The sequence below is a fragment of the Falco biarmicus genome, chromosome 8 (genome assembly GCF_023638135.1).
Source record: "Falco biarmicus isolate bFalBia1 chromosome 8, bFalBia1.pri, whole genome shotgun sequence".
NCBI lineage: Eukaryota > Metazoa > Chordata > Aves > Falconiformes > Falconidae > Falco > Falco biarmicus.
In genome coordinates, this window is record NC_079295.1 from 1,304,647 (window position 1) to 1,327,175 (window position 22,529).

A 22,529-nucleotide genomic window follows, 5' to 3' on the forward strand; every position below is an offset into this window, starting at 1 on the left:
GGAAGCCCAGTGGCTTCCTGTGTACTATCTGAGATGGCTGGTGAGTCATCTTGGAATGTTCACTGTAGCAAAGTCAAATCCCACTCTGACTGTAAGCATAGTGTCTGGTGGATGGAGTATGACATCTGTTTTTCTTAACAAGGAAACGTTATCTTTATCTTATATCTTACTTTTCACACATTGCCACTAATATTCCCTGATTCTCAACATGAGCTACAGCTAATTTTCAACTTTATGCAAACATGTTATAAAACATACCTTACTTTACCTATGTAGTATGTTGTGTGATTTGATATACTACTTATATAGAACTTGCTTAGCATTACTTGCTTAGCATTAGTAGCTAAATTTGCTGAAGCCTTAGGGTGCAACTGTGAGCTTTCACCTAGTTATGTTGAACTTTCATCTAGTTAAGAAAAAGAAGGCCTCAGAGCTGGCTCAAGCCAGAAGATAAGCAAGCTACAATCACCAGAAGCTGCACCCTTAGAGATATGAAAAAAAAATGGCCTGCCTAGAGACATGAAAGGACCCAATGAAGAATGGGAAGACCCCAGACCCCAATATTACTGCTGATCTGAACTATCACATGAATGGTGGGAAACTTAGGATTGTAAGGGTATAATTGCCCAGGGATTTCATTTTTTGGAGTCCCTCTTCAGAGGCACCCAGCTCAAGCTGTAGCGCTATTAATAAAAAGTACTTTTATAGAGGAATCTGTCTTTCATCTTATTGATTCAGCAGAAACCTGGGGTCGAACCCTGTTACGGTGGCTGGCAAGTGTAATTTCCGTGACAAGCAGAGACAGGAGAGGCAGCAGAAATTGTCCTAACAAATAGTTATGACTATTGCATGAGTAGGGAAGAGATTAATTTCCTCCATAGGGTGAGTTTTCCTGTATGACACTGTTTCTGTGAAAAACTAGCTGTTCCTTTGTGTGAACCCCATATGGATGGTTTAAAATAAACTCCTGCAGGAGAAGTCTGAGCTTGTTTCGCTTTCTCATCCCAGAAAGACAGAGCGAGCTATGAAAGAAAAAGGACATAAAGGGGCTAGAAAAAAACAAAACAAAATCCTGCAGAGACAGAGGCAGAAGCAGAGAAAGGGCTGTACAGCAACTTTATCTCTTTGTTTCCTGGCTAGTAGGTTTTTTTTTTAAATCAAATGTATTATACTCATTTTCATTACTAGAACACGTATTAACCAGTAACACTGAAATACTTATTCACAGAATATGGGTAGGTATTTTTTCACTGAATTCTTGTGGCACTCACTTTATATTTACCAATAAAAGGATGTCGGCCACCAGTGATTAACATATCATCCCCTCGGCTCAGAATAAGACGGACTGCTCTGCCGGTTCTAAATGAAAAAAAGAAAAGTCAAATTTCAGTCAAAATGAGGGATGTTATTAACAAGATGGCTATTCATCATGTATCCAGATCTAGCCATACATATAAACATGCAGTTAGATTAAACTTAATTTTAATAGGCTAAAATATATGCTTAAAGCTATGATTGTATTTTTTTGAATTTACAGTAATTTCAGAATTTTTTCATCTCTTGAAAGCCAACAAGATAACTCACTGCAAACTTTCTGAAGAAATTGTTATTTCAGTGTTAAGACAGAACTGTGTTAAGCAAACTAACAGCAGTTAGAATTCAACTTTAATCAACAGTCGCCTCTTAGCTATTCAGAACTGTACTGAAATAGGGTGCCTTGGAATGAAATAAAAAATGCATAATGATAAAAATATGAAAATTAGTCTACAAATGCATATACCATTTAAAATAGTTACTTTTGAAAAAATGGACTTAAGATGTAAAATAAGGTCCTAACAATAAAAAAAAGATTGTTTGAACTATAAAAAAGTATTTAGCATGGCCTGGTTAATCCAAAACACAGCTAACATGGACAAAAATATTCAAGAGTTGTAACAGTGACAGTTGTAACAAGAGAAACATGTTGAGCTAACCACTCAGATTACAAGATCATTTTGGCTAAGACAAGATGCAGCCCAATATACATTCTGCAGCGTATCAGTTATGCTTTTAAAAGAGGTTACTACACCCTGACAGCTAAATGCCCATATTGTCCTGCCAAAGATGGAGCTTTATGTATTAAGGTTCCTAAGCTAATTCAACTAGTATTAGCAAAAACATAATACTTTATAGATTTAAGCTAATTTTGACTGAAAGATGTTGGGGACAACTTGTCCTTAAAAGCAGTTCCACTTGTGAACTATTCCTTCTGCAGGCTGCTGTGCCAGTGAAGTTCACATCTAGATGGTTAATGTCATGTTTTGAACATCCACACAGAGCCTCAGTAGTTAGGGACTGGTCCTTTTGAAATGTTTAATCACTTCAAGAATATTTCTAGCTCATACTAATACCATTATCTTCAAGTCCCATTAATTTAGTTTAGACTAGAGCTGCTTAACATAAGTAGTCTAACAAAACAAAATAAAGAAATGCACTGAACAGTCCTACAAAATGGGAACAGTCAGGATTTCATGACTTTTTGGCTAGCAACTTTGGGACAGTAGAAAGCATTTTAGTCAAAATGCAAAACTTGTTTACCTCATTTTCTCTTCATATCCCAATACACATATACTGCACTTACTTGTTTGCTGCCACTGCAGCAACTGATGCCAGTAAGCCAGCTTTCAGGAGTTTCCCACCAAAAGCTCCACCAACTCGTTTAACATGGCACATGATCCTGTTGGCTGGAACACCTAAACTTGCAGCTACCATCTCCTGTAAAATGAGTTTAAATCTTTTATGTCAACTCAAATCAAGCCTAAAAATTAAGTTGTGAAAGGAAAACCTTTTCTAGAAAAGGGTTCTATAGATGTTTCTAGGGTTTATGTTTTAATCCGATTAAAATAATTTTTCCTTCACCCTAGGTTAAAAAGCAAGAAAAAGATGACAACAAACACTCAGCAATGTTGACTTTTAAAATCTCTGTCACAGAGACTAAGGAAGGATCATGAGCAGAAGTGAAAAATAATACCCTTGGATTTCATTATCTAAACAGTAAGAAGCTTCAGGTATAAGGAAAAGGGATTAGAATGTATTTTTTATTATTTTTATTACTAAGATCATAAATGTGATTTTTATTTTTAATTCAAATAAAACCATTTGATTTTTAATAATCTTAGGTCTTGCTAGTGTTAGGAACGTTCTTGCTTCAAATAATTTTCTCAAACCTTCATGCTTCTTGGCTATTGGCAGTATAATAATAATGGAAATGATAAAAGGAGCTGAACTGGGCTTTGAACACAAAATGTCAGTGTTGAGTCCAAAATACTATCAGTTTCATGCACCATTGCTATTGCTATGCAGACCATACACTGTCAGCTTTGCTTTACCATTTATCATTGTGAAAATGGTCAGAGGAATGAATACCTCTCCCATGACGAAAGACAGAGAGTTGGAACTGTTCAGCCCGGAGAAGAGAAGGCTCCAGGGAGACCTAATTGTGGCCTTTCAATATATAAATGGGGCTTATAAGAAACAAGGCCTTGTTACGAAGGCCTGCTGACAGAACAAGGGGCAATGACTTTAAGCTGAAAAGAGGACAGGGTTAGATCTTTTACAATAAGGGTGCTGAGACACTGGAACAGGTTCCTCAGAGAAGTTGTGGGCTCCCTATCATTGGAAGTGTTCAAGATCAGGTTTGAGAAGGAGCTTTGAGAAACTTGATCTAGTGAAAGATAACCCTGTCCATGGCAGGGGGGTTGGATTAGATGATCTTTAAAGGTTCCTTCAAACCCACACCATTCTACGATGATGACTATGGCATGGAGCAGCAGTCTCACCTACAGCTACTGAGAGTTGATCAAACCATCAGCAGACTGGTTCTGCAGGGTGCTGATTGCTCCTCATCTCAACAGAAAGCTAACAGGGATGGAGAAGCCTCAGCACTCCACAGTGCAATAGCAAGGCATGTGGTACTTTGTTCAAAGGGAAATAAAATACTTTTACTTCCTCCTTATCCTTGCAGGGTAGCTGTTGGTGTTTATCAGGGTATAGCAGTTCTACAAAGCTGCTGCTGTTGGATAATCCAGACGTGCAATTTCATGCTCCTACTGCTTCTAAATTGTTAAGATGGATTTGTAAACCAAACTTATGTCACAGGTTCAACCACTTTCTCCGAGAATGCTCTGTATTACCTGAATAATTGCTGGATGCTGTGTTGATACATACAAATCCATCTCTTTATCCTCTCCTTTTGGAACAGCAAGCACACTCTGAGTCTCCATGTAGAAGTGTTCCTGTCCCCCAATGTAAAGCTCCCCTGATCCAAAGAGAAAACCACAAATGTTACAATCCTTTTCCTAATGGAAAAGGACACAAGAAATGAACCAGGAAAGAACTAATGGTCCATCATCATCATGGTTATTATGATAATTATGACAATTACCAATCACGGTAATTGTCTTCTGATCTTCGACACTTCTTGTATGAAGAAGTAACACCTAAAATAAAAGCAAAAATCCTTGCAGGATTAAATTGGTCCTGTTCCAGTGCCATCGACAGAACTTGATCAAAAGCAGAATAATATTGCCTACAAGCGGTGACAATGTTAAATAAAAGAGATAAGTTCAACAAAGCATGGACACACTAGACCAGGTCATGGCGGCGGCCACCAAGATGGTCATGGGGCTGGACCACAGAATATATCAGAAGAGGCTGAGAGAACTGGATTTATTCATCCACAAGAAGAAAAGGGTTAAGAGAAGATCTTATTGCTGTCTACAACTACCTGATGGGAGGATGTAGAGAAGAGTGAGCCAGACTGTTCTCAGAGATGCACAGTGGAAGCGTAAGAGGCAATGAACATAAGACATCTCAACTCAATATAAGAAAAAAAAAATCACCACTAAAGGGCTCAAATACTGGAAAACATGCCTATAGAGGTTGTGGAATCTGCATCTTTGGAGATATCCAAAACCTGACTGGGCATGGCCCTTAGTAACCTGCTTTAACTGGATCTGCTTTAAGCAGGAGGTTGGACTAGATTCTAACCTAATTATTCTGTGAATCTGTTTCAAGGACAGAGGATGCAGAAAGCTTGAATGTAGAAGCAGGACCATAAGACCACTAGGTTTAATCACACTTTCTTCCAGGTGACCAAGAGCTTTCTCAGGCCTAATCGCTATATAGAAAAAAGGTAGAACTGGGACTTGAAGAACAGACAGACAAACCCAAATTCTGACAACAACTTCTCACCAAATGTATTCTGCAGTTTACCTTCAATTATACTATCAACAGCTTCAAATGCCTGATCAACATTTCCTTGTTCTAATTTTCTTTTTGGCTCAAAGAACGAGTTGTGCTTTATAGCTTCCTGCAGTGGAGAAAAAGAGAAAGAGTTTATTTAAGTATTTTAAAGGTTCTCAGCTTGTTGTGGCATTTCACTCTCAGAAGAAACACCATTCTTTTCAGAGATTTGAACCACCAGCAACCAAAGTCAATGAACAACAGTATTCATCACTTTACTGTCATTGCTAATGAGTTTGTGTATTCAGTTCCAGCAATCCTTTCCTGATGTACCTGGTGTTCCTGATGGAAATGCATTCACTGTATAGAACCTGCTCTTCCCTCTCATACATCTAGCAAATGACCAAGACAGCAACGAGTAAGAATGCAATCACATCATCCAGAGTGACACCATTAAGAGAAGAAATCACAAGGACTAAGTAAAAGTGCAATCTATTAGGTATGATTTTCTTTATTTCTAGTAAGACTTCAAAAAGAGACAGCTTCTATTCTTATATCAGAAGGACTGTTACATTACACCGCACACGCATTATGGAACAAAGCTATGAAGTGACTACCAGAATTTATGCTGTTTCCCTGCAAATGTGTCCTTTGTTCCACTCATCTCTTTAATCCAGCGTAAGTCAATTTCCCCTATGACTCCTATATCACATTTCCAAAATGTTCTGTATCCCTAACATCTTTCTCCTCACATTCTCCCAACACTTCCTATGTCTCCAGCCTAACTTTGCTGGCTTGCTAGCTGGACAACAGATAAAACTGCTACAGATAATCAGGAGCTGATTGTCCAGCCAATATACATATGCTGACCGACCAGCTCTTAGCTACCAAAAGAATTATAAACAACTAGCATGCTCATTGCCTTTGCCTCACTGGGAATATTTAAAGAGTTCTTCTTTTGTCCTCTTACGTTCATTATTACGAAACTTTTGGGAATCTTTAATACTTCTGAGACTGTTGCCTATCTATCACAAGTGGTCAAAATTAGCTGAAAGGCTGAAAACTGATTTAAAGAGAGACTGACAGACTGGTTAAATGGATGTTCATATTCACCTTGTTTCCTTAGAAAATCATGCTTAAAAAGCAAGTGAAGAGTGTAAACTGCTGCTTCCATTAATTAAATAGATAAAATAACAAAAAAAGCAAGAGAAAAGAAATTATTAGTACCTCAATTGTTAAGATCACCGGTTCCAGCACTTCATACTCTATCTTGACTTTTGCAGCTGCTTGTTTGGCATGAACATCTGAATCGGCAACCACAGCACAGACAATCTGACCCACACAAATGACCTGTAATATACACATCACTTGATAGAACAGTGGATTCAAATGATTCCCATATGTGCTGCTGATATTCTTCTTTCACATAGCCACTATTCATGTTTTAGTTTTAGAATTTTGTTTTGACTTAGGACTTCCGTATTTTTTAGATCATCCATGAAGCTAACAAATTATTAGAAACATCAACATAACTGGGGGATCAGGGAAAATACAATATTCAAAAATGGATAACGGGAACCTAACTTTCAATGAAATATACTCTCCCAACAGCTTAGATGGTTTTGTGAGGTTTACTCTGTATTCTTCCATTCTTCTCGAGGCAGAATACAATACGTATCAGCTATTCTGAAACTGAAAAGGGAGCAGGAAAAAATTCTAAGACTTTTCTGTGTCATATGCCTAAGTAAAATTTCATTATAAAAGGCTGAAGAAAACAGTAAAAATGAAGAAAATAGTTTAAAAAAGATATTACTTATACCTTGTTTCTTGCAAATATAATCTCTGGATCATCAGAATAGTAAAACTCGTTTGTAGCTGGTACATCATGAGCTGTTATGATATCAAACACACCAGGTCCGTTTAGAGCCTCTGAGGTATCTATAGATCTGATTGGGATATGAGAAGAGAGAAGTGTAATTCACTAGTTTTACAAAGCATTGCACACAGGAAGGGAACACAATACAGAGGTATGTTTCTTGTACTGCTGGGATCTGCTCATGGGTTCAGACATGTCTCTTCCTTCTATCTCTGGCATAGGTAGTAGTGCAGGCTAAAGGCAAATTAAAATTCCCAATTCATGGGAATGTATGGGTGTAGAAGGATCAGAAAGAACAGTAGAAGGTCTAAAAGAATGGCGTGTTTTGATACCACCTAGTTTAGCAGGTCATCAAAATCTCAGCACATCTACAGGCTTCTTCTCTGGACACCCAGATCAGAAGACAAAGGCAAATTAATAAATCCTACTGACTCACAGAGGTGGGGTTGATGTCAGCTCCTTGATGGTACCAAAAAGAGCACATCCAAACCCATCACGCTATCACCAACTTAAGAATAAGCCAGGAAATATGACAAGGACTCTATAGCTAGAAGCCCCAGTCCTCTCTGTCATCACAATTAATCCTAACCAGACCACCTGGATACATGTCTTGGTGCCTGAATGCTGGGCAGACAACTTGGGCATGTGCACTTTGGTGCCTGAATGCTGAACAAACTGCTGGAATAGGTGTATCTTGGGAGTATAAAAGCATAAGCGAGAACAGTTTTCTTTCAAAATAAAATCCTCTTCCCATCTTCTCCTGTAAGGCCTCCTATGAGTTTTGTTACCTTGTTGCTGCAATGTTGCAATGCTACTTCCTACATTTTGAACAATTCTCTTTTTTCATAATAGAATTGAGATTTCAAAGCTGTGTTGGTAAAGCTGAGTTTCAGTGCCTGCTTGCACTGCCCAGCTCAGCCCTTTGTGGGGGTACCTAGGCTGGCTCTAGGCTAGCTCATGGACCAGAAACAGTTCATCCTTATTAGCACAGTAATATGGAATGAGACACTTAAATCCAAACAGAGCTTTCTATTAGAACAACTAGTACTTCCAGCACCTGAGCCAGTGCAGGTATCGGGCATGCTGTTCTGTATAGACATAACTCATTCGTCTGCTCTCAAAATCTCAGACAGCAATTCATAATAACACATAATAACATAATAACACTTTCTTCAGATACACCCTGAACACTTACACAATTTTAGCATGAGCTCTGGAACTAGTGACGACAGCCAGGGAGAGCTCCCCATCCACAGAAGGAAGGTCATCAATGTACACTGCTTCACCAGTGGCATGCTTAATTCCAGACTGGTGCATAATGGGCCGTCCTACAGGATCCTGAGGAGACTGACTCGGCTCTATGTCCTGTACAGTCAAAAATACACATACCTCACTCAAAATAAGTTTAAAAGAGAACAGTCATATTATTCTTATACCAATGAGAAAATCAGATGAAGGAACAACCGCTCATATTACCATCTTCTGGTTCAATACTGAAAACAGGTGTGGATGCAGGACCTGACTGCTGCTCCTGGGGATTTCTTCACTTTCTTCTCTTAAGGAGCCTTCTGAGAGACTTGCACAGGTTTGTCTACTTGGATTTTTTCCCTTAATCATTCATATCAAAGTGATACAAACAGCACTTCTTTTTCAGGAGGACAGTTTCCTCCCTTACTGACTGGTGTCACAAAGCTTTGATAATTTTCTGAATTACTCTCACAAGATTCTGTTCTGTATTTTACCAGTGTCTGGTGTTGTATTTTGAGGTATTTGCAGTGATTCTGAGGATTTGTCCTACTTGCTGAAAGACTGCAACTGATCAATGTAAATCCTTGAGAAAAAGTTGTTTAAGTATTTCCTTCCCAATTTTATTTCCTTGCACCTGTGTATCAATTGTGCTGCCTTATTAACCTTATTTTGCTAAGTCTGTCCTGAAAGTTAATTCAGTGTTGCCTGTTAATTCTGCCACACCAATTAATTGTTGCCAACTTCCAGTACACTTTTCCAATTTCTGGGTCAGTGTTCACACTAACTTCTTCCTTGTCTACATTTAGAACTGGTTAACTGCTCAAAATCTTTTTTCTTCTATAGTTTCCAGCACACAAGTGTTCTGGGTACATAGTTCTGCCTCCTGCACTTTCTGGCACACTGTGATCTGCTATTAACTCAAGGCCAGGAACAGACATTTTTCACTTGAGTGCCCAGAGTTCCTCGAATGGCTGTCTCAGCCGTCTCAACTTTTCCTCTAACAGAATAACCAAGTGCTTATCTTTGGATATGCATTCTTTTTTCCCTTTAATTTTAAAAGCTTAATAATGTTCAGAGGAAGAAGTTCAGACAAAAGATAGGGACTTGCAGAAGTTAGATAGAAATTCAAAGTGAAAAAAAAAAAAATTTCCAGGTTTTTAAATTTCTGTTGCTCAATGACAACTGATATGTATAAGATATTGTTTCAATTTCTGTTATTTAGTCACTTTCTTGCAACTAGGGAATACATTGCTGAAAGTTATAAAGAACCAGTTCTTTTGATCTTGGCCCCTTTTATACATCTGTAGTAATCTGTAGTATGTCTTCTTTTTTTTTTTCCTGACAATAATTGAAGAAAGCTGAACACAATGATGAACAAATTCGAAGTATTTAAAGCTAAAATGTTAAAGAGTATCTGAAACTGAAAAAAGATGTTTATTTAGATTTAATTTGAATTTTCTTTATGTTTCAAAAACTTGAGAATTTTACTTCTGTGACGAGGGTATCTAAATATCAAAAATCCTTGCAGGCATTCCCACCAAGGCCTAGTCAGATGGGTGAGCTCAGAAAATCCAAAAGGTGTTTGTTCTTTGCTGCCCTCTACTGCTCACTTCTCGAATAGGCTTGCTAATTTGATCAGCCATCACAAACTCCCATCTCGATTCCTACATCTACAGCAACACCTAAGAGCTCTCTCAGATCTTAAGAAACATGTATCTCGTGACAAGAATATTACAGTGATAGCTATAGACGGGTTTTTCAATCTTTTTTACTTTCTTCTAATTTTTTTCCAATTGGTTTGCACACTGCAATATACCAAGTTATAAGCAGTCTGACAGTGGAGTTTGTTAAGCATATTTATCTTTTAAGAACTGTTTAGAAAATATCAGCATAACTGTATAAGTCTGTTTTTACAGACAAGTTTTTTCTAACTGAGATACAACTAAAATCATCCGCTAAGACACTGTTGCCTTCAAACCTTTGCAAAATTTGTAACTGAGCCTCATGGCAAGGGTCATGTTTGAACCGTGACCTTCTACCAAGTCTTACATATCACAGAACAACCTTAGAATAAAATCACTTGCCTGGTATAATTGGATACTCTGCGGCATTTTGGTTTTGAAATCTTGTAGGCCACTCCTATATTCCATAGGTATGCCATGATAGCAGCAAGGATCCTGAAAAGGAAGGGAATTACTACTAAAACTCACATTTTGAACATTCCAAATAAAAAAAGCTAACCACCAAAATAACCAAATACAAACTCTTTATACCACAAAATCCTTCCAGACTCTCGCAAGCTAGAAAGGCTCTAAAACAACAATTTTAAAACAACACAGAGTTTTGAGATTTCACTAAATAGTATTTAAAAATATATTGGATTCAACAAATACGCTTGTTTAAAGTAAGCAACATAAAGCAGGGATAGTCAGAAGAGTTTTGTTCTGGGATCTGATCAAACCTGGCACAGAATCACTCCTGGTAATAATGAATTACCTAGTAATGGTAATTCAGAGGAAAGAGCTCAAGGTAACACAGAAAAAAAAGTCAAAAGGGGTATTTTTCCTCATAAGAACAAGTTTTAAACAAAAACAGGTACATTAAAATTTGGAGGAGTCCTCTCCCAGTCAACAACTCATACAAGAAGGAGGTTTGGTTTAACACCTACAGTTGCTTTCCAAAACCTTTATTTCTGTTCCGTCTGTTTATGTTTTGAACAGGTACAGAGTAAGACCTCATGCATGTTTTCTTTGGGCCTGGGAGCTCAATACTGATACACTGTTGCATTAACATTGCTCATTTGTTTTTAAAACCTAATGTTCAAGGTAAAGATACCTCAGCACCTAAAGTTAAACAGGCATCTCTCCATCAATTTCTTTGCGAGTTAAGTGCTTATCTGCTTCTGTAGATCTGAACACCGAAGACAATATTTAGCGTGTTGTATAAATTGCAAGCATCAGCAGATAGGAAGAAACCCTTTCATTTGCTTACAGAAAAGCAGACATGGAGAACTAATTTACCGTTGTCTTTAATGACTGCAATACTTCCAGGAAAAATCTGTAGAAGAAACTGACCATCAAAGTTTTCTTATAGTCTACTTTTTCACCACTGTCTGAGCCTGGAAGAGCAATCTCTCCAAGAAGTAGTCTGCAAGCTTCATCCAACATTTGTTCATTCCAGTGTCTATCAGGAAGAATAATACATACAATCAGGCCAGGACTCAAAAAAAAAGAAAAAAAAAAAAAGCAGTAATACATTTGTACCATGGACCACAGGCATAATCCTGCTCACAATGAAGAGAAAATATTGATTCTAGTAATGATCTGCAATTTGGAAAACAGTGTAGGTCAATGCTGCTCACAGAAGTGAGGTCCCTTGAGTCAGGGGAATCGAGTGCTATGCCAACATTAAAAATCAAAATAAATAAATAAACCCTATTACAGTTTTAAAGCTGATTTAACAGTCTTATAGAGCATCACTATTCTGCAGATACTGTTCTGTATTTAAAGAAAAGTGGATAACTATATTGATGCAAACTGTAGATGCTTTCAAGGGATCTGATTAGTGCTGTATAGTTGTTTGTATATTTTCTGAAAAGGCTGTCTCCTTGAAGTATCTCAACACAGTTAGCTCTCCACAGTTACACAAGCTTAGATGTCAAAACACAAATCTGTTAGAATAAATTCAATCATGTAGAGCAGCAAAAAATAATGAGTAATTCAACTAGTGAAACAGTTGTAAATTAAATGGTAAAACAGTCCTGTGTGAGTGTTTACATAAATAGCTTTATACTGCTTGAATTATTTGTATTTTTTTTTCCTCCAGAACTTGGAAAGATGCTGCAAAGTGGGAGGGAATGTCAGGGATTAATTTCAGAGATTATTAGGATCTTGTAGATGAAGAGATTGGTAAGGCTTGACTTGTGCTCCTAAGTATATTGGGCACATCTGAAGTTCTTAAACTTTCTGTTAGAGCCAAACTGAAGGACCGAAGAACACCAGTACTAGGGGATTATCAAACCTACAGGATCCAGCATCATTCACAAATGCCTGCATTCAGATGCACAACTGACTACATATATCTCATCCACCTATCTCACATCTCGTATCTCTCTGCATACTTCACACCCAGTTGCATCCATGTGCAGACTGTAAAATGTAACAGTCCTGAAAAGTCATCACTAAGGCTTGACCAGGTCATTCACTTGAACAGACATGGCATTGGCCAGGCAAGTGAAATCTTTCTGTACTTTCAGGCTCCAAGGAAGTACACCCAAGCTCTCGAAGTCCCTTTATTCAGAAATACAGAGAAGAGAGAAAAATTGTACCTTCCAATAAGTGTCCAACAGGTTTGTTTTGCACAGACCGTGGTAGAGACAGCACCTCCATAAAAAATGCTTAAATCCTTTATTATGTCTGCACCTTCCTCAAAAAGGACTCTCATTCCTGCATTGGTTATTGGGAGAGCATTTTCCCGTCTTGGTGCTTGCCGAAATGCAGAGACATACTCCCCCTGAGCAAAATCAGACAGAAGTGCAGACATGAAAGTATCTGGAAGTAGAACTTATTATTGCACTGCATGAAATGAGAATAAAAACCCAAAGAGCACAAATTCAACTTCCTGAGCATTCAAGACCATACGCTTCCTTCTCTTGACCTTTCAGTAGCTTCACCACCTTTGATTTTCTAGCTGCCCATACCCAGTCTTCCATCAGCTACACAGTTCAGATGGCCTAGAATTGTTCCTGGTAGATAGCTGGAAGGCAAGGATCTTGTGGAGTTGCATTTACAACAAGACCAAAAGCTTAGAGGCTTCAAAGTACTGCCAAAGTTTAGTACTCAGATAACATGACCTGTAATTCTCTTACAAGATCTCATACCCACTCTTGCAAACACAATACCAGTTAAAGACTATTACTCAGTTCAGCCACATTTCTGGAAGCACCACGCACATGTCCAATCTTACCTCATTTTAAGAAAAATCCTCAAGAGGTAATAATGCTTTACCTACTTGATGCCAACCATAACACTGGTGAGCAGCCTGCTTTGGTGAGGACTATGGCAGCTTGTCCAAGACCCTTTCTGTAGGGCATCTAGATAACTGCTACTGCCCTCATCATTTCAGGGTAAACTTCTGTCTGAATATCACTATGTATCACCAGCTGTTTTGCAGAGTTGTGTTTTTTGGCTGAAATTGGGACATAGCATGGCACTGACAGGATCAAATGCAAGGAATACAGAAAGAGAGCAGTAGTAGTGTGACTTTAAACATTGGGATTATGCCCCCTCCTGCTCTTTGTTTAATAGTCTTTAACTCTGCTTAAAGCAAACCTAAACAAACTAGTAACTTACCTTCCTAGAATGGGGAATATGGACAGAGACTAAGATCTCCTCTGGTGTAATGGCATTGTTACCAACTCCATCTACAAAAATACCATTCAAAGGAATCTGTCGCTTTCTTCCTAAAAAAAATCCCAAATCCAGAAACTTCTGTACAATTGTGCAATCAACATACATCAATCATATTTTGTCAAGAAATACCTGCTGCCTTCCTGCGTAAATAACTGCAGAGTTTACATAACAAATGAACAGTGGTATGCTCTATAAATATAAATGACCGCTCCATCTTCCATAGCATCATAACACCAGAGTCCTAAGAAAGTGCTCAGAGATTAATCTCCATTCTGTAATCCTCCCTTCTGATACTGATGATCCCATCCCATCCCATCCTCACTTCTGTCCATCTGTTCCAAATCTTAGCAGCTGCCATCATCACTACCTTCCCTTCTAAAACATCAAGAATGAGGAAGAAAACTGAATGGGGAAGAACTGCTGCAAAAGTAAAAAAAAAAAATTGGGTGGTTGGGTTTTCATTGGCTTTTTTTGTTTATTTGCTTTGTTCTGAGATTCTGAATACTTCTGGGAATTCAGAAGGGAATAAATGCTACAGCCTTTTCTTCTCTCTTTTTGATCAATTATTCTAACAGCACTATGTTTGTCATTCTACAATAAATACTATTAAAGATGGAATTTTCAAAAGGGAAGTAGGGCAAAATTTGGCAAGGAACCTAAACTTCTAAAAGCCCCTTGAACACTTAAACTTCATCTATGCTACACTGGGTTTGCCAATATTGCTACACAGTAAAGCCAGCAAGACTTCTGGAAATGCAGTATTTTAACACATATAGTTGGTTCTATTAATTAAGCAAGGTCCATTGGCTCAAGACATTTTGTTGGTAGGACTGCAACTGTGCCAGTAACACAACTGTCAAGCAGCATTGTTGTTCTGCAAGAACACAGAGGCACAAGCATTGTACAGATGGAAATCCACAGTGGTTCACCAGTGTGGAATTTATCCACATGTGCTAGACAGGTGAAGTCAAAGTGGATTTTTCACTAGTCTTCTGTACTTTTTTGTACTTTTCACTTCTTTGTACTTTTCACATGCTACCTAAGAGGTCCAATGCATTTTTAAATAAATGATTTCTTATCACTAGACACTATTTATCTTACAGTAGCCCTGATCTACCCCAAGACTTTCTATAACCAGATAATCTCCTGTGCCATTTTAAAAAGATTTATATATTACAATACTCCCATCACATTCAATGATTGTGATTCCTCAAGACTGGCTGCTTTACAGCATGATTATTTTCTTCATGTTTTTCATGTTACATGTGACGATGTCACTGTAACCTGTTCATTGTAGAATATCATTTAGCATTAAAATTGCATTCCTCAGATATAACTACTGTGACAGCAAAACCTCATTAAAGGAATTTTACTTTGCTGAACTGTGAATCTGAAAAATAAAACTCTTAAGAATAGCAGCACTTGTGTTTCTGGATTTTTGCCTTTGCAATTCCTTCCAGAATACCCCTGGTTTACATACATAAAGATCATTGTCTAACCTCACCTTTGAGTCTGCAAGGATTTAGGTGCATTTTCCCTTACACTGGGATCTAAGATAAATAATAATAACTAACAGTGCTTCTGCAACCTCCTTTTCTTGAACAATCTATTTTTTCTATGTTTTACTGACCACCGTTTGGTAAAGTAAGTTAAAAACCTGTGAAAAATGCTTATAAACCCTCTCCCAGCACTAAAGTTCTGCCAGGGTAGCAAAAACAGGTATCATTCAATGATCTTATTCATCACTCAAATAAGTAGGCTCATCGTTAGAACTGTTGAGCAAGAAGATGGAAATGCTTGTACTTGCACTTGTCAGAACAACATTCTGACAGGTATTTTTCCTTTCAGTACCAAACCATGCAGGAAGAAGTCATGGAAATCACACAGTGTTAAGTTTTTGTGTATCTGTTCCAGGAAATCCTGGCTCAGAAACATCCCCTTAAAGAATGTGTATTTCAGGGTGTTGAGTGGAGTATTACATGGTCTGAAATGGCAACACTCACTCTGTCTGGGTCAAGAGCAAAAAGGACATAAGCCATCTAGAAGGGAGAACATGCAACTCTAGGCCACCAGATAGCTCATGTTTACCAATAATTCCATCAACCTTCCAACGGTAAGGTAGCGCACAAACAAAGGAGCGGGTAGAGGGGAGTATATATACAGTGATGGAAGGAAACTAAGGAAATGGCCGTGAAAAACGTGCTAGACTAGTGGCTCATGTATCAGAAGTGAGTAACTGTGAAGAACAAGAAGCCAGAGTCCTCCTCAGGCCAAGAGGGTGATTTTAAACTATGGCAAAGCATCAGTTACAGAAAAAAAATACCAGGGATGTAGGGAGGTAGTATACAGCCACTCAAATTGTGAGGTTTTATGAGTGCTTATAGCAATTCACTGTGCACAGAAGTACATGTAATCTGATTGGTCTGAATGTTTATTTACCCTTGACATGAGAATCTTGTGACATGTTCATTTGGAAGCTGCTTCCCTTGCAGATGTAATCTTGTATGAGCATGGGGAAAGCGTTCCTTAACAAATGTTCACCTATTGTTATTTCCCTTCTCCCCATACAATAGGATCCTGTACCTCTGGCACTACTACAGGGACAGGATACCTCTTACCTCTTGAAGCCAGATTGAGCATACAGCCACTGGCTGCCAGAATAGGATTCAAGTCTGAGGTTGATTTTCTACTTATGATGTTTCCACCTAATGACTTGAAAAAAAGAAATTTATGTTACCTTTTCCTATCACCTTCATGTTTTTATGTTAGGTGACAATATAACATGCAGACTACATATGAATTTATATATATTGAAAGCTCAGAAAAGATGCATTGATAGAAAACTCATGCTAAAAACAGAATTAAAAATGCAAGTTTTACATGTGGTCAGGAGCAATTTCGCATTTTTTACAAGTTGTTACAATTGTTATAGCAAGGAAGGCACAACATACAGCAACGTTCCTTATCTGTTCGCTGCCCAGAGTTCTCAGTTGCTTCAGGACAGCACAGAAAACCTTTGTCTTCTCTTCAGGGAGCTCTGATATTGCATTTGTCAAAACGTCTGTCACTAGAGAGAGGCTGCAGACAGCTCCCAGAGTTAATCCTGTAACCAAAAGATTGTGAATGTAATGTGTGCACTGCTATATTGCCTGGGTTTTAAACTATGTTCATACTGTTGAGCTACGACTGCTTATGTGAAATACAGGCAGATATAAAGGGAGGGGCTTTTGCATAGTAAAGAGACTGTGACCTTTCATTTCAGGAGACCGAGGGTAAAATCTCATGTAATTATGAAATTTAGCTAACAGCTCACTACTTCTACCAGAAGGGAAATCCCTTCTCTGCTTCCAGCTGCCTGTTCTAGCTGCTTCCCTTGCACCAACTTTTACTGAGTAACCGAAAGGTAAGTCAGCTTCAAAATGTTTTCAACAGGCATTTCCTATTTTTAAACATGATTTTCATCATAATTTGATCTTGCTTTGCATATGTACATTCCAGTTATTCTCCTACAGTATGGGTAGGTAGTATTTGCAAAAAAACCCAAACAGTCCTAACACTGAATATAGTATCATTTTTCCCACTAGAAAGACAACCTATAACCATATGTATTTATTTGAGTAGTTATACATTTTATCTTTTTAAATTCTTTTTACAATTTTCAATATTATAAAACAGTAAACAGTGCCTTTCTATTCAAAATTATTAATAGACTTCATTTATGTGATGTATGAATGTTCTGAATGAACACTGGAATTCCATCAAAAATATAAAATAAAAGACGTATTTTTTTAAATGGCTTTTTATTAATCAAGTAAAGCAGTACTAAATTTTTTGTATTTAAAACAAAAACTTAATCAAAACACGTTTTACATTTAAATCTGATAAAGAGAGGAAATACTATTTCTGGCTGGCAAACTAAACTGCAGATCTCTCATTTTAGACCTAGTTAGTCTCACCTAGTCATAACGAAGTTTTATCTATAGATTTAAAAAAAAAGCAGTAAAGATTCTCCCTGCTTCTCAATTCCCAGCTACTTTTCAACTAAGAACAAACCACTCATTGACTAGAACTGGATAACTGATCTGAAAAGAAAGAGGTATTCTAAATGCAATGACAGAACTGTCAAACACAGTTTACCACTTCAAGAAAGCGGCTTCAGGCATACAGCAAGTAATCTTCATCAGATATAGAGCTTGACTTTCCTTAAAACTTTGGCAGTAAACTTGAACAACTTAATTTATATTTAATTAATTTAGGCTATTATGGCAAGTTTAAATGTATTTCTAGTTATTTCTAATTTCAACAGAATTTATTTAAAAACTAAAACCTAGTCTAACTTTAAAAAAATCTCCACGCTCATCTTATATATATATATGAATTGAGTATGAGATCTTTAATACACAATAACGAATGCTGTTATGACTGAGAACAAGATTGTCTAATGCATATTAGCTATGCCTGTTTAATCACAGCCTTTTTTTCTAATGTAGACAAGCATGCAGTGTTGCTAACTTCCTCTGTGGTTCTGTATGTGTGTGTCTCTGCTATACAGCATAGCACAGTACAGAGATCACAAAGCCAGTATTTCATGACTTAGCACCAGAACCAGTATTAGCAGAATAATTACCCTTGCACTATTACAACTAATGGAGCCCAAGACAATATTGCTGGTCAGTACTGCACTGTGTCATGAAAACAAAACTGTATCATGCACTAGGACAGTCACCACAGCCACCCTGGCCTGGGAAAGAACCAAGCATGCTTAAGAACCAGTTGCACAGCACTTCACATCTTCAGCACTACGGAATGGAGCAGCATCCCTTACTGCAGAGGAATTTCCTACATCTGAACAAAGTAAAGGCTACTGACCATCATCCGTGAATTTCACCACATTCAGATCCAGGATCCTTGCAGGAGCAATAACAATTGGATGGACCACGCCTCTAAACTTCATCTCAGGTCCTACCAGATAGGAACAGATTTAGACAAAAGACATCTTCCATAATAACAACTCCAGCATAGTGGAGAGTAACCTTAAGGACGAAAACGCAAAAGGAATGATAAATGTAGCCCCACTCCTCCCATGCACACTGGAACGATGGCAACAGGAGCCATTCTGATTGTATACATACCCACACTGGTGTTCCCAACCACAAGAGGTGCTTTGGGGTAGGCAGCTTTCAGATCCAGTAATTCATCTAAGTTTACAGGAGAAATCCATGTCATCTGCTCCCCATGAAAAAACAGAGCTCTCTTCTGTTGACTTTCAGCCATTCTCTGATGGGCAAATATGGCAGATTTAAATATCTGGACATACAGACAAGTGCCAGGTCTAAGAGACACTAGACAAAGTCAAAAGAAGTTCTTAATGGCAGTTCTACTTAATCCCTCAAAATTGGGCAGAAATGGGACTGTTATGTTGGCTTTTTGCACAGTGGTGAACTTCTAGACTGCGTGGGTGAAACATCTGCAATTAATTCCAATGGGCTAATAAGATTGATAATAAATAGCCCCCAAGCAAAAAAAGGTAAGAATAGATCCTGAAATTGCTGAAATTATTAGAAAAGTGATAAAAATTACTTAGGGAGGTGTCTGCACACTTAGCTTGCTTGGAGGTCACCAGTGACACTGGCAGCAGCATCCCTCTCTAGATTAAGCATGCATGTGGATGTCTCTGGCTGTTCTAACACTGCTCACTTGGAAATAGCTTGAGAACTAGTGGTGGTACAAATCCACAGCCAAGAACTCCTGTACCACAGTTATCAATCTTTCTCTGTAATTAGCCAACGAGTGACAGAGATTTTGGCTTTGAATCTGTAGATTGATAATAACATAAAGCAAACAGCTTTCAGTTTTTCTGGGGCAAATACTGCTGTCAGTAAGGATGCCTGACAGTTTCCATTCCAGTGCTCTTATTTCAGCTGCTTATATCTTTGTCATATTTTAATCACTGCAGCTAAGCACTCCTTGGTTTGGGTGGCTCTCTGAGGCTGATGTTTTGACAGAGAAGACCAAACTATTAAGAGCCAAAATGGGGAAAATGCATTGTTTTGCCAATGTTAGAAAGTGTTTGCCATTCAGTTTGCAGAGAAGCATTTTTATTTTTGGATGCTGCACTGAAAACTCAGTTTGGGTTACTACTTTTCCCTCTCACTTAATACCAAACTCTGCAACTTCATTTTCCCAATATAATTATTTTTGTATGTGAAAATTCAATAAGATCACTGGGAAAAAAAGGAATATAATTTTGGATTTATATTGAAGTATTATGACATTTCTTCTGATGAATTACTGCTAATCAGGACTTCAGAATGAGTTCTGAACTATAGACTACTAAGGAAAAGACAGAGCTAAAGAACAGTCTATAAGCAGCAAAAATTACCATTAGTTCTGGAGGAAATATAAGCTCTTGTGTGGGATCTAAGGGCTGGAATTCATCTGTTGAAAACAGTCTAGTGGAAACCTTAAGAGGAAAGAAAACAAGCAAAGGCCAAGAATTTTCTCTCATCATTAATTCCATTAAAAAAAAAAAAAAAAGGCAAACCCAAAACCAAACCATGAGGGTCCCCACTGAAGTCAGCAGAAAATTAGTAATTCCATTATCATTTGGATTTGGTGCTAAACTACCATGCATCATTTGAAGCTGCTGCATTTCACCTAAGGAAGTGTGCATAACAGTTTCCCAAAGTTCACTGCTAACAGAAATGACAATGTGGAGGTAAGCAACTAAAAGACTAAGTACAGGCTTCCTGTAGTTCTACTGTAAGAAAGTAGCTGGTTTCATGCCAACCTGCAGTACTCAAAAAATGGAGAAGTAGATCAGACATTACTGAAAGAAAATTGAGAACAAAGTCAAATACTCGTATGGATAAGAGGTTTCATATAAAATTACAACCATGACTGATTTTTGAAGAGCATATCAGTTCTACAGACTCAAGACAGATTCTGAAGAGATCAGTGGTTACATTCAGATCATCACGGATCACTGATTTAAGACAGTTTCACATATGCCCTGATTCCTTGCACAATATGATGATCACTGTGTGAGTAGAGCTGAGAGTATTAATATTTCTGAACTTGAAGAACTGCTCAAATCTCAGCTCTGGAGCTCCAAACTACCTTATACCAACTATCTGCCACCACATCATCATCTCATCATACAAATCTACACAAAGAATCTTTAATTTTTAGGAATGTTTCCAAATTTCTAGAGAGTAATAATAAAATACCTTATTCAGTAATTAATATGTAAGGTGAATAAGGTGGAGCATAAAAACGACAGTAGACTGCATTTACTTTAATTACAAGAAAAAAGCCATGCAATATTATTTCTGTAAATCTTACACCTAAATATCACAGGTAAAATACTTAAACCCTCACCTTCTCTTCCTTGTCAAACAAGTCATCTTCCTGATCCAAGCAACACTTTCCATTTGCTTTCCTTTGACAACAAACAGAGTCCTAAAGAGGAATATTCCATTAGTGAAATACTGCCCAGTATGGCAATGAGTTAAACACTGCTGAAGCTGGTAAGAGTGTCTCTTTATATTTTAATAAGGTTCTAGATGGAAGTTTAATAATAAGCTAAATTGGAAGGATTGTCTCTTAAAGAAGTGGTATTAAAAAACAACAAAATCATTAGATGTTGAAGCCCTTAATACAAAATAATTCATACTATGTGAAATTCAGTTGACCTTGTGAGAGCACACATAGATGGTCTCTATCATTTCTTTTACCCACTGTTCACTCTCAGTTCTTTCACTGTAGGTTTCTGACATGTTGCATTACATGATAAATTATTAAAAACATCAATCCAAGTTTTGCTTTTATTTATGCCAGTACTGACCCACAGTAAAACACATGGAGTTACTTCAGATTACTCTTCGTAATACAGGCTAGACTCCAAGTTCATTTCTGTTAATAAATTTTCCTGATGGGTTAGGCCACTATACACCTTAGTCAGACCTACATCTCTTAACAGAGGAAAGAGATGATCTCAATGAAAATCTTGACGGTTTGTGCACATATATACACTAATGGGCACAATCCAGCATTCCTGTCATCACTACTTACCTTACAGAAGGTTTTACAGGCATCTAGGATTGGCCTATATCCGGTACAGCGGCACAAGTTCCCTGAAAAAGGAAATGGGTAAAAAAAAGCATGTGGCTTTAAAATATCATGTCTTTATATGAGGTTTGTATTTTTGAAGCTTAAGGAGAAGTGTTAGCTCTCTGAAAGACAAAAAAGATCAGCATCACAAGACTTAGGACCCTGCCAGCTTCTGAGGAAAAAGGCTCTTGTTTCAAGGACAGTACAAATTACTTGAGAGCTGCACTAGAGGGAATGCTGGCTATGGCTTAGTATGCAGGAGATGGTACAATATTCTTTAACACCCTCAAAATGTTTTTCTCCTTCCCCCTGACTTATTTCTAATACTGAAGACTGTTAGCACTACACTTCTGTCTAAGTCCACCTCATAGTAACTGGGAATGTCTTTGGCTCCACTGTGACTCTGGAGCACAACAGACGACAGAATGCTATTTTACCTGCAATAAATGCTCACACTTCCCCTTAGTGAAGATGGTCTGTATCTCTCCACTTTATTTGACTGTTTTATTCCTACCACAAATGGGCTCTCCTGTGAGTCTTAGGACATTTCTCAACTCCAAATGCACGGATCTCTGAGATGTTCAGACACAACTACTTCTCCAACATGACAACATTTTTTCATGTCTGATTTAAAGCACTTCAAAAGACATATATGGGGA

At 37.8% G+C, this 22,529-nt stretch overlaps 1 protein-coding gene across 4 annotated transcripts in view; it reads right to left on the reverse strand.

The window, feature by feature from the left end:
* AOX1 (aldehyde oxidase 1) overlaps nucleotides 1-22,529 on the reverse strand; it is a 46,616-nt gene that overhangs the window by 15,978 nt on the left and 8,109 nt on the right. For all 4 annotated transcript variants that reach the window (XM_056348520.1, XM_056348521.1, XM_056348517.1 and 1 more), the window contains 18 exons: nucleotides 21,832-21,893; nucleotides 21,139-21,219; nucleotides 20,141-20,221; nucleotides 18,891-19,035; nucleotides 18,628-18,720; nucleotides 16,710-16,861; nucleotides 16,377-16,470; nucleotides 13,699-13,808; nucleotides 12,675-12,859; nucleotides 11,368-11,530; nucleotides 10,432-10,524; nucleotides 8,295-8,464; nucleotides 7,043-7,169; nucleotides 6,451-6,573; nucleotides 5,254-5,350; nucleotides 4,173-4,297; nucleotides 2,621-2,754; nucleotides 1,272-1,359 (listed from right to left, as the gene is read on the reverse strand). In XM_056348520.1, the coding sequence (XP_056204495.1) occupies nucleotides 1,272-1,359; nucleotides 2,621-2,754; nucleotides 4,173-4,297; nucleotides 5,254-5,350; nucleotides 6,451-6,573; nucleotides 7,043-7,169; nucleotides 8,295-8,464; nucleotides 10,432-10,524; nucleotides 11,368-11,530; nucleotides 12,675-12,859; nucleotides 13,699-13,808; nucleotides 16,377-16,470; nucleotides 16,710-16,861; nucleotides 18,628-18,720; nucleotides 18,891-19,035; nucleotides 20,141-20,221; nucleotides 21,139-21,219; nucleotides 21,832-21,893 (2,123 nt within the window). The remainder of the gene's footprint in view (nucleotides 1-1,271; nucleotides 1,360-2,620; nucleotides 2,755-4,172; nucleotides 4,298-5,253; nucleotides 5,351-6,450; nucleotides 6,574-7,042; nucleotides 7,170-8,294; nucleotides 8,465-10,431; nucleotides 10,525-11,367; nucleotides 11,531-12,674; nucleotides 12,860-13,698; nucleotides 13,809-16,376; nucleotides 16,471-16,709; nucleotides 16,862-18,627; nucleotides 18,721-18,890; nucleotides 19,036-20,140; nucleotides 20,222-21,138; nucleotides 21,220-21,831; nucleotides 21,894-22,529) is intronic.